The following is a 15,227-nucleotide window of genomic DNA, read 5'->3' as shown; positions in this document are numbered from 1 at the left end:
CTACTATATCTTGCGCTACATAGTGCTAGAAATGTTTATATGTCACACCCCAAATAAATACACACACACACACACATTTACAGAGAGAGAGAGGGAGGGAGGGAGGGAGGGAGAGAGAGAGAGAGAGATCGTTCACCATGCTTAGCCATTCTGAAAATCCACACTTAAAATAATCTTACAAACTTTTGAAAAGAATTTGTTTAGGGGTGTGGTGAAAGCTGAATTAGAATTAGTTAACAATCATAAATAGACAGTTAAGTAATGCAGGGTCATAGATGCTTAAGTCTTCCTAACATAAAGTCATACAATCTGAAGGTGTGTGTATCTCTTGTAGACTTTTCGTCCAGCCGCCATGTTGATAGAACGATCTGCAGATTACGGTCAAACCTGGAAGGTCTACAGATATTTTGCACAAAACTGTACGGCGTCTTTTCCCGACATTCCTTCAAGGCCACCCAAAACGGTTGGAGACCTTGTTTGTGACTCCAAATATTCAGCTATCGAACCGTCGACCGAAGGGGAAGTATGTATATAGTTCAGTGGTGAAATTCAATTTTTTTTTGGCAACGAGTGCATTTCAGATCAATCTTTTCATGCGCTAATAAATATCATTTTTGGATTTTGACAGGTTATTTTCAAAGTTCTGGATCCCGCTTTTGAAATAGAACATTCTTACGCCCCGCACATCCAAGGTAGGAATAGTTCAGATTTGAACGGTCCTTTACCGATTCTTCTTTGCTTTGGCCCATTTGGTAGCTCAGTGGTGGAACACAACTGTTAATCAAGTGAGGGGCCCCCGGTGCTCTCGGACCTTGCTTGTTTTCTTGTAGACGTTTCATGACCCAACTAGGTAACATCATCAGTGCTAGTAAGGAGTGGAGTGCTTGCCGTCAGTTTATATTCTGGGGTCTTGCCTGTCTGTGTGGGTGGGAGCGGTCTTAAGAAATTCTTTGCTTGGGCTGTTTACTGTGGGTTCTTTGGCAGTTTCTTGATTGGGGTATTTATTTGATTGTTGGTCTGAAGTAGGAGTGGGTTTCAGCCGGTACGCACCGGTTCGGGCGTACCGGTTGGTGAAATTTAGCGTGCCTCCTAGTATCCGTTCTTCCGGAGGCCCAGTACCGGAACACACTGCTCTGGGTTCCTGAAAAACCTCCCTCTGCCCTCTTCCTCCTCTTTCACAAACAGTTTGAAAACGGAGTTCTTCTCAAAAAAGAAGGAAGGAGGGGAACTTATGACCACAATTGAGCCCAAAATTTTGGTGGCTAAGCAAGAGCGTTGTTAAGTCAGTTTCACCACATTTTCCAAGTTGGGGACGCCCACCAGATCACATGACTGCCAAGCCACTCCCACAAAACAGGCCACACCTACAGAATAGGTTCTAAAAATTTTTTGAAGCTCACCACTGGTCTGAAGTTAACGTTGGCGTGAAATGCCAAGGAATTTCTAGACCTTTTCGACATCACCTGCCGAAAGCCCATGCCCCATAATGCAATGCGTGCACAACACCCCTCACTCACTCCCAGGGGTGAGTTTCTGCCGGCATTACTGCCAGGTTGGTACATGCATAATTTTGCCATGCACACGCCTGAGCCACCCTCCGCGTGTGTGCACTTGCCTATAAATATGTCTGTGCATATGCAGAACATTTAAAAAGGTGAAAAAATAGATGTCACAGAGACCAGGAAACCGGTTCGGGGGCGTAGTGAGCATGCCATCCCTACTGGTTTGGAGACCCTGTTGCCATTTCCACTAGCGGTACCACCAAACTAGGGCGAACCGGTTGGAATCCACCTCTGCCCATGCCCCGTTTTGGGCCTAATAGGTCCCCCTGCAGCCTCCTGGGGACCAAAAATGGGCCATGGGTGGTGCCGTACCCCTCTGCTCGCCCCCCCTGCCCCCTGCATGTGCGCATGTCTCCCACATGTGTCCCTCCCCCTGCGCATGCATGGCAGAGATCCAAAGATCAGCTGGACGGTGGGAGGTGCAAACCCATGCGCAGTGGAGCTGAGCTGGGGCTGCGGCGGAGGCTTGCCTGCTCGCAGAAAGGGCTCTGCATGCCATAGGTTCGCCATCAGATCTTTTTCTCTTTGCCTGGACACATAGACATTATGTGTCACAATAACAACATCGACAGACGATGCAAAAGAGACAATCAACCAGCCCAAAAGAGAAGAAAAAGGACTCCAGCACCTCTCCGCCCGTAATCAGATCAGCCCATATTAATTCCAAGGTTACAAGATGACTCTGTTTGGTTTACAGGTTATAAAACAAATTTAAAAAATAGTTAAAAAGATTCTTTTAAAAAAATTTAAACCACACAAAGTTAAAATATTATTAAGAACTATACAAAAACTCAACTGAGTGGATGTTTCGCTAGAATAGGACATAAGGATTCAGTGTTATTGGAGGATTTTAGAAATAGTAAATGAAATGCCAGTATGTGGTTATGTATTAAATCTTGGTATTTTTTATGATGAAGGACGTTTAAACAATTATAGTCAAAGGAAAATGGAGGTATGATGATGGTAACATGTATAAATATCTGAGTTAAAATACTTGAGTTAATATGAATTACATTTGTTGACTGTGGAAGAGATGCACAAAAGCCTTTTTGTAACCAACTGATACACTTTCTACAGTATGCAAACAAAAAAGATTTTATGTGTTGTGTTTGTTTTGAAAATTAAAAATAAAAAAAATCTTTTATTTTAAAAAAACGCTACTGAGAGAGCTAAGAGTCTGACAGGTTATGGATGAGGGCTCCCCCCCCCTCACATCATATATAATAATATATGGATATAATATTATGTCCGCCACTACGGATCTTATTTTGATATCCCCAAATTTTCATCGCAGAGCTGGTGGCTTTTACAAATCTAAGAGTCAACTTTACAAAGCTTCACACGTTGGGAGATACTTTACTTGGAAAAAAGGAACGGAATCTTCTGGGAAAATACTACTACGCGCTTTATGAAATGGTTGTGCACGGGAGCTGCATGTGCAACGGCCACGCCAGCCACTGTGGACCTGGGGAAAATCTCCGAGGGGACGTCTTCCATGAGCCTGGGATGGTGAGTCGAAAGAGTTCTCTTTCCAGAAGACTCCGTCAACTTGCAAATCATCCCTGGCCTGCTCTCGAGTTGCCATAGGCAGGGGGGACTGGGAAAACGAACTTTGCGGCTGCAGTGAGGCAGCAGGTCAGTCAAAACAAAAGCACATTCCAGCCATAACTCTGTCAAGGCCATCTCCACGGTTACCCACAGTGGCCGGAGGGGAGTGATCTCTACAACCAATTGCTTCCTTGGAGAATGTGATTGATGAGACACCTTGGGGGTAAATTACATAAATTACGTGGGGTCAGAGTTGGCTTCACTTGGAACGTGCTGACATGAAGCTGCTAATAAATAACTGGATTTCTTTTGAGGAACCCTGACAACTCCGTTTGAGCACCATGGAAACATGGCAGCAATACTCTAGGAGAAGAAACCGATCACAAGGGGGTGGAGTCAAGAGAAGATTTAGCCTAGAATTGTTATGTTGCCACAAACGGTTGAAATCCAACCACTCTTGAATTCCTCTAACTCTTATCTAGCACACATTTAGTGCTGACCATTTATTGACTAGATTCTTAGGTATAGGCTTAGCTGGAATAAATCAGCTAAGCTGGAATTTAATGTGTCATCCTGATTCTTCTCACCTGACAAATATTCCTAAATGTAACTGGTAAATAGATATTGGAGTAGCAATAAGGTTACCATAATACATTTTAAGTGCCATTCTTGTGTCCAAATGTGTTTCAGGTCCACGGAAACTGCCTTTGTGAACACAACACAGATGGCTTGTCCTGTGAACGATGCAAAGATTTCTACAATGATGTTCCTTGGAGGCCGGCTGAAGGATCCCAGGAAAATGCTTGCCGAAGTATTCCAGTGATTGGCTTAATTTTTATCAGATTTGTGGATAATGTAATCGCCCACCATCCTGCTGAATCTCCATTGCCATGGCAGTGACAAGCGCCGGGAAAATCAGGAGATTCAGGCAGTTCAAATCAGCATAAAGATTTATTGCGAGCTTAAGCTCTCTACAAGAATCTGACCAACTAACAGTCAAGGGAAATGAATCTGACCAACTAGCAGTCAAGGGAGATAAAAACAGAAAGGAATTCAGGGTGGGCTAGATTTAGAACTCTTGTGGGTGCACAGGATTCATGATGTGTTGACTCATGACGTGTTTGACCCTTCAGCCTGATCATCTCCTACAGGCCGATTGAAATTTCATTCAACAGGTAGTCCTCCATTAACAATCGTTCATCAAGTGACTGTTTGATGGGACAAGAGTGCTGAACGAGGAGACTTAAGGCCACTTAAGTTGCAACCATCGCAGTGTGCCCTGTTCCTGTAATTGTGATTCGGGTGCTTAGCAACTGGCTGACAATTATGATGTTGCAGCATCCCACAGTCATGTGATCGCCATTTTCAACCTTCACTGCTGGCTTCCAACAAGCGAAATCCGTAGAGAAGGCAGAAGGAAGTTGTAAATGGTGATTGAATAAAATCACGCTTAACAACTGCAATCAGAACTGCGGTAGTAGTAACTCTTCAGTACTGTTTGTGACCACATCTCACAGCAGTGGAGTTTCTGGTCCCAATTACAATCGTTAACTGAGGCTTACCTGTATTTTATTTTAATGATTTATATTGATGCCTAACTCACAATTGTGACTCTGGGTGGTGTAAACATATTAAAGCAATAGCTGCGAATAGAATAGAATACAATAGAATAGAAAAGAATAGAACAGAACAGAACAGAACATTGGAATGGAATAGAACAAAACAGAACAGAAAATTGGAATGGAAGAGAACAGAATGGAATGAAATAAAATAGAAAATTGCAATGGAGTGGAGTAGTGTAGAGTAGAGTAGAAAATTGGAATGAAATGGTCGAGTAGAGTAGAATAGAATAGAACAGAACAGAACAGAACAGAACATTAAAATGGAACAGAACAAAACAGAATAGAAAATTGGAATGGAATGGTAGAATAGTATAGAATAGAACAGAACATTGAAATGGAACAGAACAAAACAGAAAATTGGAATGGAAGAGAAAAGAACAGAATGGAATACAATAGAATAGAAAATTGCGATGGAATGCAGTGGAGTAGAGTAGAACAGAGTACAGCAGAGTAGAAAATTGGAATGATAGAATAGAATAGAATAGAATAGAATAGAATAGAATAGAATAGAATAGAATGGAATAGAATAGACGCATCTGGTTCTTATTGGTGTGCGAGGGCCCCGTTACCTTTGTTTTCTCTTTCAGAATGTGACTGCAATGGTCATTCGGAGAGCTGCCACTTTGATATGGCCGTGTACCTTGCTAACAACCGTACCAGGGGCGGAGTTTGCGAAGACTGTCAGCACAACACAATGGGTCAACACTGTGGACGGTGCAAGCCTTTTTTTTATCAGGATCCCCAGAAGGCCATGGCGGACTCTCACGCGTGTATCCGTAAGTGTGAAGCGTTGGTGAGATAAATAATCCAGAGGGTGGGTTTCAGACAGCTCGTCGGACTTGCTATGTTGAACTCGACTCGTATCAATTTGGGTGACGTTTCCAAACGTTACGTTGTTCCCTTGTACCCTGGTATATCTGTATTTGTCTGCCTGTCTCTAGCTTGTGACTGCGATCCAGAAGGCACTCTGCAACATGGGCTGTGCCAGGATCGTTCGGATCCTGTCCTTGGAACCATTGCTGGCCAGTGTCGTTGCAAAGCCAACGTTGAAGGAGTCCGTTGTGACAAGTGCAAGCCACACTACTATGGAATCAACGGAAGCGATCCGCTCGGCTGTCAGCGTACGGATTTTTCTTTCATTTCCGCGTGGTTCAGGTCTTGTGGACTTCAGTCAGGGTGAAAAAAACAACACAAGCATGAGTTGTATTTCAAAATATCAGTTGCCCGCCTTGAAATTCTATCATTTCACTGGTATTGCTATATAGTTTTGACTAACCTGGGTGTCAGCAACCTGCAGCTCCAGAGCCGCATGTGGCTCCAGAGCTGCATGTGGCTCTTTGACCCCTCTTCTGCAGCTCCGTGACAACCCAGAAAGCGACCTGCTCTCCGCCCCGAGACACTGGCCCAACATCAGTTATGGGTTCCGGATCCCGTTGCAACCGTTCCGGTTGCAACGGGGCCCAATGTGCACCACATGAATGCATACGTACTTACCTCTTGCAATGCTCCAGCTACTCGGTGGAGCGTCACACAGGTGCCATGCTCCGTGTGTGTGCGCGAAAGCACCGAGGAGCTCAAATACAGGTAAGGAGCTCAGGCGAGCAGGTGGGCCCTCCAGAGCACCGTACCGGAACTGTACCCAGTGCTCCGGGCAGGCACCAGTACACCCGTACAGGGGTGTACCGTCTGCAACCTACCAATACCCGATATAGTCACATGACTTGCTCTCTGCCCCGAGAAGTTTCGAGCCTCTCCGGTTCCACATCCTTCACAGGCAGCCGAGGTCCCCTTCATGTTGGCTCAGTAAGTAGAGGAACAGGGAGGAGCCGCAGCCACCGGATGCAGGGAGGGAAGAGTTCCGGCTGTTCTGTGCAGTGTGGCTGGCTATTCACCTGAGCGCACAGTAGTGGCAGCAGGAGGAGGAGTAGTCACCGTTGCTGCCACCGCGATCCCGGCCCAGATGAGAGAGAGAGAAAAGGGGAGAAAGAGAGAGAAATGAAAAAACAATAGAGGGAAAGAGAGAGAGGGAGAGAGAAAACACAGAAAACACCAGGCGCCACAAAACCTGGGTAGGCATGGCTGGGGAGTCATGTGACTGGGTGGGAGTGACATTGAGCTGACCACTCCCACCCAGGTTTTGTGACTCCCGGTGTTTCCTTTTGGGAAACAGGTCCCAATGGCTCTTTGAGTGTTTAAGGTACCTGGACTAACCCATCAGAGCATTTCTGTTGCCGTCCATTTCTCACCCAAATGGCGGTCTGGAATTCTGTCTTTTCAGCTTGCAGATGTCACTCAGCGGGGAGTTTGCCTTTCTCTGTCTGCAACCCAGAATCTGGAAAGTGTGTGTGCCAGGAATTTGTCACTGGACAATGTTGTGAAGACTGTCTTGTAAGTATTGAGACGTTTTTCAAGTAGAGTTTCTTGCTTAGGACAAAGTGTTCCCTTTGTTTTCTCTGTTTTTTAATCCAAATATCAGAGTCAATATATAAAGGTAGTCGGGGGTGGGTTCTGACCGCCATTATTATCGGTTCGGTAGTAAAAATAAAAATTGCTCCGCGTGCATGCGCCTTTTCATTTAAAACAATCCACGCAAGTGCACATTAAAAAATGAATACAAATTGCAATTTTTTTAAAGGACGATTGTTCTGTGCATGTCCAGAACAGAAAATAAAAATGGTGCCGCCGGAATTACTACCTATTCGTGCACACCAGGCCAAATAGGTAGGAACCCACCTCTGCAGGTAGTCCTCAACTTACAACAGTTTGGTTAGTGATCGTTGGACGTTACAATGACACTGAAAAAAGTGATTCATAACCATTTTTCACACTTACGACCATTGCAGCGTCCCTGCGTCATGTGATCAAAGTTCCGATGCTTGGCAACTGCCTCGTGTTTATGACGGTCGCAGTGTCCCGGGGTCACGTGATCCCCTTTAGCGACCTTCTGACAAGCAAAGTCAGTGGGGAAGCCAGATTCACTTAACAACCGTGTTATTAACTTAACAACTGCAAGGGAATCATTTAACATCGGCAGCAAGAAAGGTTATAAAGTGAGGCAGAGCTCACAACCATCCTGGCAAGAAACGCCGTAAAAATGGGGCAAAACTCACTGAAGGAATGTCTCAGTTAGCAACAGAAATGTTGGGCTCAATTGTGGTCGTAGGCTGAGGACCACCTGGGTGTTTTTAATTGAATTCACACGCTCCATTTCATTTCTTTTCCATTGTAGGATGGATACTGGGGTCTTGGAAGTCACGTATATGGATGCTCCCCGTGTGACTGTGACATTGGTGGCGCCTACAATAATTCGTAAGCTTCTATCTTAGCTCCTTCACAATATTTAGAAAAAAAATAATAACTTAACAGTCCCCTGGAAAATAAGAGATGTACTAAAGATTCGTCTTTAAAAGAAAGCAATTCTTTTATTTCTTGTGTGTTGGACCCAGGGATGGGTAAACCCGTAGCTAATGTTATGGCCAGTTCAGAGAACCTCCAAATCCCACACCTATACTGGTAGTCCTGGACTTACAGAGGTTCATTTAGTGTCCATTCAAAGTTCAACGGCACTTCAAAAAGGGACTTACGACTGTTTTTCACACTTACGACCCTTGCAGCATCCCCATGATCACTGCGACCAAAATTCGGATGCTTGACAACTGATCCATACTTATGACCGTTGCTGTGTGATTATCCTTTGGGACCTTTTGATAAGCAAAATCAACGGGGAAGCCAGATTCACTGAATCATCATGTTACTAACTTATCAATTGTGACTATGGTTCACTTAACAACTGTGGCAAGAAAGGCCATAAAAGGGGACAAAGCTCACTTAACAAATGTCTTAACAACAGCGAATTTTGGGCTCAATTGTGGTCGTAAGTCGAGCACTGCCCGTAATTGGTTAGAAAACTATTTCAAAGTCTTAGCTTAGTCTCCTTTAGCTTCTTTTCACAATTTATTTTGCATTGTTGTTTCTTCCTAGGTGTGCACTTACCGATGGACAGTGTGATTGCCGATCTAATATAGTAGGCCGACAATGTGGTGACCCAGCTGCAGGTTACTTTTTCCTACCTTTGGATTATTATATCTACGAAGCTGAAGATTCAACACCTCTCCTTGGACCTCTGCCCTTGGTATTTTAATGCATTTGTACTGGGTTATAAATAATACAGATTAACATGTAGAATAGTCCTTTCTGGACCAGCAGGAAGCAGAGACAAGATGGGAAACTAAAATTACGGGAAAAAGAAATGAGTGTATTTTATTTATTTGTGGCTGCCAGGAGTGGCTCGGTGGTTGAGAAGTGAAGACGCTCATCTCCAGTGATGGGATTCAGCCGATTCGCACCGGTTCAGACGAACTGGTTGTAAAATTACCCACCCGCCCACCAGTGGTGGGATTCAAATAATTTAACAACCGGTTCTCTACCCTGATGACCAGCGGGGGATTGGTGGTCATGTGACTGGGTGGGTGTGGCCAACTCAACGTTACTCATGTCGATGGGCGCTTCGCCTTAGCTGTTACAATGTAATAAGGGTTAACCGGAGAGGCAGTTTCTGTAAGCAGGGCAATAAAGATTAGGCTAGAAACACCAGAATGTTTCCTTCCTGCCTTCCTTGCGGGATTAGCCCTGTAAAGTGGAAAAAAACAAAAGATTTCTTCCAACAACCGGTTCTCCAAACTGCTTAGAAAGTTAACAACCAGTTCTCCCGAATAGGTGTGAGCTGGCTGAATCCCACCAGGCCGCCCACCTCAGCTATCAAAGTGGCTCCTGGGTGCTGTGCTGTGCTGCAATGGAGAAACGGGCAACAGAACAGCCGGCACAAGGGAAGGAGAAGGCCGCTTTCCCTCTTTCTTCTCCCTTCTCCTCCTCCTTCCTTCATGCCAGCCCAGAGGTGGTATTCAGCCAGTTCGGACCAGTTCAGGCAAACCAGTAATGGCGACCTGCATCTACATGACTTCTGCCCACCTGTCTTGGCTACATGACGTCCTATGTAGCCTCATTTTTGAGGCTGTGGGCATGCGCAGAAGGCAAGAATGTGCACAATGCAATCATGTGCATGATGTGTGAGTATGCGTGACACAAGCGCGTGCATGAGCACCAGGGGTGGGTTGCTACTGGCATTACTGATGGTTCGGTGCACCAAAAAATGTTCTGCATTCGCAGAACCAAAAATCAAGATGACGCCGCCGCTGATAGAACTGGTTTGGGGGGCATGGCAGACCGAGTTACTACCTACTCAGTCGAACTAGTCCAAACCGGTAGGAACCCACCTTTGACACGCATGCTCACATTTGCAAACTGGTGGTAAACGTCTGTGAATTCCACCTCTGTGCCAGCCACTCCATTTCTCATTTCTCCGTTGTAGTGCAGCACCCAGGATCCACTTTGATAGAGGCAGGGGTGTAATTTAACATCCGGTTCAGGTTGGCCATCACTGGAGGCTCATCCCACAGGTGTGGTGGAGGTGGAGGGTGGGGATTGGCAACACCTCTCACGACAGCCTACCTGGCTGGTGAACCAGTTGTTAAGTTATTTGAATTCCACCACTGCTTGCCTACCACTCAGAAGGTTGTGAGTTGAATCCTGCAGCGGGTGTTTCTCTATTAGAGCGTAAAGAGAAAATATCTGTGAACTCGGTGTAGGCATCAGGAAGGGCATCCGGCCAGTAAATGCTGAGCTCCATTCAATCGTCCCTATTGTAGCCCGATTAAAATTCATAAAAAGAAATATATATATATTTGTGGAACATTTAGAGTAGCTTTTCCCAATCTGGCCTACTGAAAGACGTTTATCTTCCTTCTCTTTCTCTTTGTGGTTTTTTACTTCTTTTCATTAGCATAATAACTTCTGAAAACGGAGGTTTTACTTTCTTCCATTTCAATCCGTTGTTCGAAGTGGCGGAAAGCTCCATTTCTACAGGGCAAACCGAGACACGGTTTAAAATCCTGCCGTTTCCATGTTTGCCCATGTTATTCGTAGTACGATTGCAGGGAATGTATTTCTGCCACGAACTCTCAGATTCTGATACTGTTCTCATTTCAATATCTATTGATCAGGCTCAACCAACAACCATGCCACGCTGTGATGTCTATTTTCAGCAACAAGGCTACGATTTCACAATTGAAAATGGGAAAATTGTCTTGAAGAAGATGAAGGGAAGGGGCAACAGAAAGTTGACCGCTGGACAAGTAAATTAATATTTTTCTTAATTTGTAAAAACTATTATTATTGATTAGACCTTTTTATTCCAAACCGATATGTTTGGAAGGTGGTGTTGTGGCCCACCAGCAGTCAGCAAAGCTGGCAGCAGATTCGGACAGTGAGGAGGTTGGGGAGGAACATGGGTCAGTCCTGGAGTCTGGGGAAGGCTCGGATGAGGGCTCTGTGTCGGAGGCAGAGAGGGGGCCAGGGCCGTCTGACAGTTATCAGCTGCCTTCGGAGTCAGACATCAGTTAGGCAGAAGAACAGCTGGAGCCTGTTCCCAGTATGCGCATGCGCAGAGTTGCCAGATGAAGGGAACAGCTAAGGAACAGGGGTCGACTTGGGAGTAAGGCCACAGGTGGACGATGAATGCCCCCCACCCGAGGAAATAAAAGAGGAGCGAAAGGGGAGTGGAGTTTGCAGGAGACAATTGGTTCATTCCTGCATTCTTGCCAAGTATTGCGGCGTCTGAAAGATATTGGCCTGGCCACTCTCCAAGCCTGATAAAGGTCGGTAATTGGGAACTATCTTGAAAGGCTGTGGGAGAGGAAAGACTTTGCTGGAGAGGAACTCACTGTAAATTAAATAAAGGGAGTTTATCAGGACGAGGACTCGGCTTTGTGCTGCTGGAGAAGCCTAAGTCAGTGGTAGCCGAGAGACGAAAAAGCTTAGTGTTTATTCTGCCAGCGTATTTGGATGCCCTTGGCTACTAGAATAAAGTTGTTTTTTTTTTTTTTTTAAAAAACCATCTTTCAGAATCCGGTTCCATTCAGCAGAAACCCCTCTCTGAATATTGTGATTAAAAAGGTCGTCCCTGGAAAACCCGTCACGTGGTCAGGACTGGGTTTTGTGCGTGTGCAAAGCAAATCTGGATTACGTTTTTCCATCGACAACATTCCCTTTCTGATGGACTTTAATGTCATCGTCCGTTATGAGCCAGAGGTAATTATTTATATGCCGAATTATATTGTTATTTTAGTAGAGATCCGGACCAAAAATAACAGCTCTGGAGTAAGTAAAGGACTTGGACTTATAAAATGTTTTTAGAGGACTACCCTTCCGGATTTACCCTGACTGTCGTCTTTATTCCATTTTCAACCCTCCGTATTATGGGATCCAAAGATCTTCGCCTAGACTACAACCCAAGAATGATCCCTTTGAAACGAAAGGCCTTCGGATGCGAGGCGTACAAATAGTGTGATTTTGTGTCGCCGTCAATTAGAGTGTGAACATTCATCTCAATGGAATAAGAATTCGAGCAGTATAGCGACCGTATAGAGAGCCAGTTTGGTCTAGTGCTGTGATGACAAATCTATGGCACACATGCTACAGGTGGCACATAGAGCCCTCTCTGTGGGCACATGAGCCGTCGCCACAGTTCAGCTCCACCGTGCATGTGCGCGCCAGTGGTAGGTGCCGGATCCCCGTCGCAACCTATGCTGCGCACGGGGCTGGGTGTCTAGTCAGGCATGCGTGTTGCGCATCACACCGCCCTGCGACACCCAGCTGCTCGGTGGAGGTCGCACAGGTGCCGCACGCTGTGTGCAATTGGCTGGTTGCATTATAAACAGCTATGGAACACAGGCAGAGGGGTGGGCCAAACGAGCCACAGTACCAGTACGGTGGCCGCTGCTCCCGGTTACTACCGGTATGGCCGTACCCGGCCATACCACCTGTAACCCACCATTGGCGCACATGCCTCCTGCTGGCCAGATTATTTTTGGCTCTCTGTCTGCCGTACATGTGCAGAGGACATGTGGGAGATGTGTGCGTATTGATTGTCCTGCCAAAAATTGTGGGTTTTTTTTAGAGGGGGGTAGCATTAACTGAAGGGACGCGGTGGCTGAAGGGACCTGGTGGCTCAGTGGCTAAGACGCTGAGCTTGTCGATCAGAAGGTCGGCACATCAGCAGTTTGAATCCCTAGTGCTACATAACGGAGTGAGTTCCCGTGACTTGTCCCAGCTTCTGCCAACCTAACAGTCCGAAAGCACGTAAAAAATGCACATAGAAAAATAGGATCCACCTTTGGTGGGAAGGTAACAGCGCTCCATGCGCCTTCAGCGTTTAGTCATGCCGGCCACATGACCAAAGAGACATCTTCGGACAGCGCTAGCTTTGAAACTGAGATGAGCACCGCCCCCTAAAGTGGGCAATGACTAGCACATATGTGCGAGGGGAACCTTTACCTTAGCATTTAATTTAATTTAATTTAATGCTTCTAGACCGCCCCTCTCCCGAAAGGGACTTCTCCAGCATTAACTGGCCTGGAGAACACTTATTTGTAAAGAAAACCTCTGTTGAATAGCTGTTTCATTTCCTGGTCCTAAGTATGCTCTTGTTAACATCGCTCATAAAGTTAGAAATATTTACACTTTGTTTGAATCTTGGTTGTTGTTGTTTTTTCTCACCCAAACATCCAGGCTTCAGCTGACTGGGGAGCAACCATTATTGTTAAGCCTTCTGGTCCTGTAGGAAGCGAACGCTGCAAGAACCAAGTCTCTCTGGAAGAAGCACAGTTCCTTGATCTGCCATCCACAAGGAGGTCTGGAATTCAGTTTTTTAAAAATTAAAATAAACGAAATAGACATAGAATGTCTATTAGTCATAGACATACGGTACATACAGCAGTGGCCAAAATTGTGGAAACCTTTTGGGGAAAGTGTACAGTATTTTTGAGGTTTGATGGCTAATAATACCACTTTTTTTTTAGTAGTACCATAAAATTATATATCAATGGAAAGGTCATTTAATCGAGAATGCAATGCAAGAACTTTTATGAAGGATTTGCTATTAGAATAGCAGCTATAAAGAAGAAAAGTGAAACACGTAGAAAAAATGAGATGTACTAATATTATCACCATGTCAGTTAATTCTTAGTTGGGTAACATTTAGCATGAATTACAGCCTTCCCAGGAAGTGAACCAAGCCTTTTAGTTCTGCAGCTGTTATAATGTGAAACCAAGATTGAATGATTGCTTCTATTAAGTGGATTTTATTGCTGGCTATATTTGGCTGTAACTTTTCATAGAATGCAGATAATTGAATAAACCTTGTTGCATTACATTCTTGATTAAATTATCTTTCCATTGATATGTAATTTTATGGTACTACTAAAAAAATAATAAGTAAATAAAAGTGGAGTTATTAGCCATCAAACTTCAAAAATACAGTTTTCCCAAAATTTCCACAATTTTAGCCACTACTGTAGACATAGACATATAATAGAGCCGTAATGGTGAAGCTATGACATGCATGCACAAAATGGCACACGAAGGCATGTTGTCCGACACGCGTGCCCTTGTCTGTTTGTCTTTCGGGTTTCGAGACAATTAGCTGTCCTTCGCTCACATGGCAGTGCCGAAAACCGGTGTGCGCATGCCCGCCAGTCAGCTGATTGTTGGGTATGCATACGCGCCAGAACCCGGAAGTTTGGCTTTTCCAGAGCGCGATCCCTTTGCGCGCAGGGCAGTGCCGAAAACCGGTCTGCGCATTCGCACCAGCCAACTGATTGTCAGGCGCCCATGCGTGGTAGAACCCGGAAGTTCGGCTTTTCCGGAACACGGCCCTGATGAGTGCACACATGCGCGACATTTTGCCTGCAGTACTGCACTCTAACCACTGCGCCACTGTGGCTAATACTTGCAATACATGAACATACACATTTCACACTGCTTTAATTAATCCTAAAACCAGAATAACTGCATTTTTAAATCCCTAAATGATGCGTTGATTCTTTTTGACAGAATTCAGTTGTTAGCTACTCCAATATGCTTGCAACCAAAGACGGAATATTTTGTAGATGTCTATTTTTTCAAGACGTCGGATCCGGAATCCAAGTCCCAAACCTCGATATTGGTTGATTCAGTAAGTGGCAATGATATGATAATAATTTTTGTTTTCTCTTTGGATTTAGGGGGATTGTCCATTTCTGCACAGTCCAATATCTTCCTAATTATCTCTTCATCTAGTGGTAATTCCTCATTTTTTTCAACGTTGAGCGAATACAGTCCTCGCTCTTGAAATTTGGCACGTATGTTCCTCTTGGCTTCTAAGTGCTCACTAAGAAAGGATTTTTCAAAATGACCATCAGGTCATTAGTATTCCTTGTACAATAATTAACACTCTCTGATACTAAGGAGTTCTACTTCCCCTCCCCACTTGAAAAGAACTCTGTTCCGACTGCCAGTTGCCTCACATTCCGTTACCTCAGTTCAAACTAGCAGATGCTCCACTTCTTCACTCAGGAGTGGCCCGGGGCTCCTTACAGTACTAACAATTACCAACATATCT

The 15,227-nt window shown here is 44.9% G+C and overlaps 1 protein-coding gene across 2 annotated transcripts in view; it reads left to right on the top strand.

Moving 5' to 3' along the window:
- LAMB4 (laminin subunit beta 4) overlaps window positions 1-15,227 on the top strand; it is a 58,309-nt gene that overhangs the window by 17,001 nt on the left and 26,081 nt on the right. For both annotated transcript variants that reach the window (XM_081958648.1, XM_081958649.1), the window contains exons 6-18: window positions 335-523; window positions 629-692; window positions 2,857-3,071; window positions 3,801-3,921; window positions 5,320-5,508; window positions 5,674-5,853; window positions 7,011-7,120; window positions 7,962-8,041; window positions 8,714-8,864; window positions 10,792-10,923; window positions 11,693-11,878; window positions 13,358-13,479; window positions 14,681-14,801. In XM_081958648.1, coding sequence (XP_081814774.1) covers window positions 335-523; window positions 629-692; window positions 2,857-3,071; window positions 3,801-3,921; window positions 5,320-5,508; window positions 5,674-5,853; window positions 7,011-7,120; window positions 7,962-8,041; window positions 8,714-8,864; window positions 10,792-10,923; window positions 11,693-11,878; window positions 13,358-13,479; window positions 14,681-14,801 — 1,860 coding nt within the window. The remainder of the gene's footprint in view (window positions 1-334; window positions 524-628; window positions 693-2,856; window positions 3,072-3,800; window positions 3,922-5,319; window positions 5,509-5,673; window positions 5,854-7,010; window positions 7,121-7,961; window positions 8,042-8,713; window positions 8,865-10,791; window positions 10,924-11,692; window positions 11,879-13,357; window positions 13,480-14,680; window positions 14,802-15,227) is intronic.

Source organism: Natrix helvetica (genome assembly GCF_964273705.1).
Source record: "Natrix helvetica genome assembly, chromosome: 6".
NCBI classification, from domain to species: domain Eukaryota; kingdom Metazoa; phylum Chordata; class Lepidosauria; order Squamata; family Natricidae; genus Natrix; species Natrix helvetica.
The sequence above is the reverse complement of the archived record's forward strand: the minus strand, read 5'-3'. Positions and strand labels throughout refer to the sequence as shown.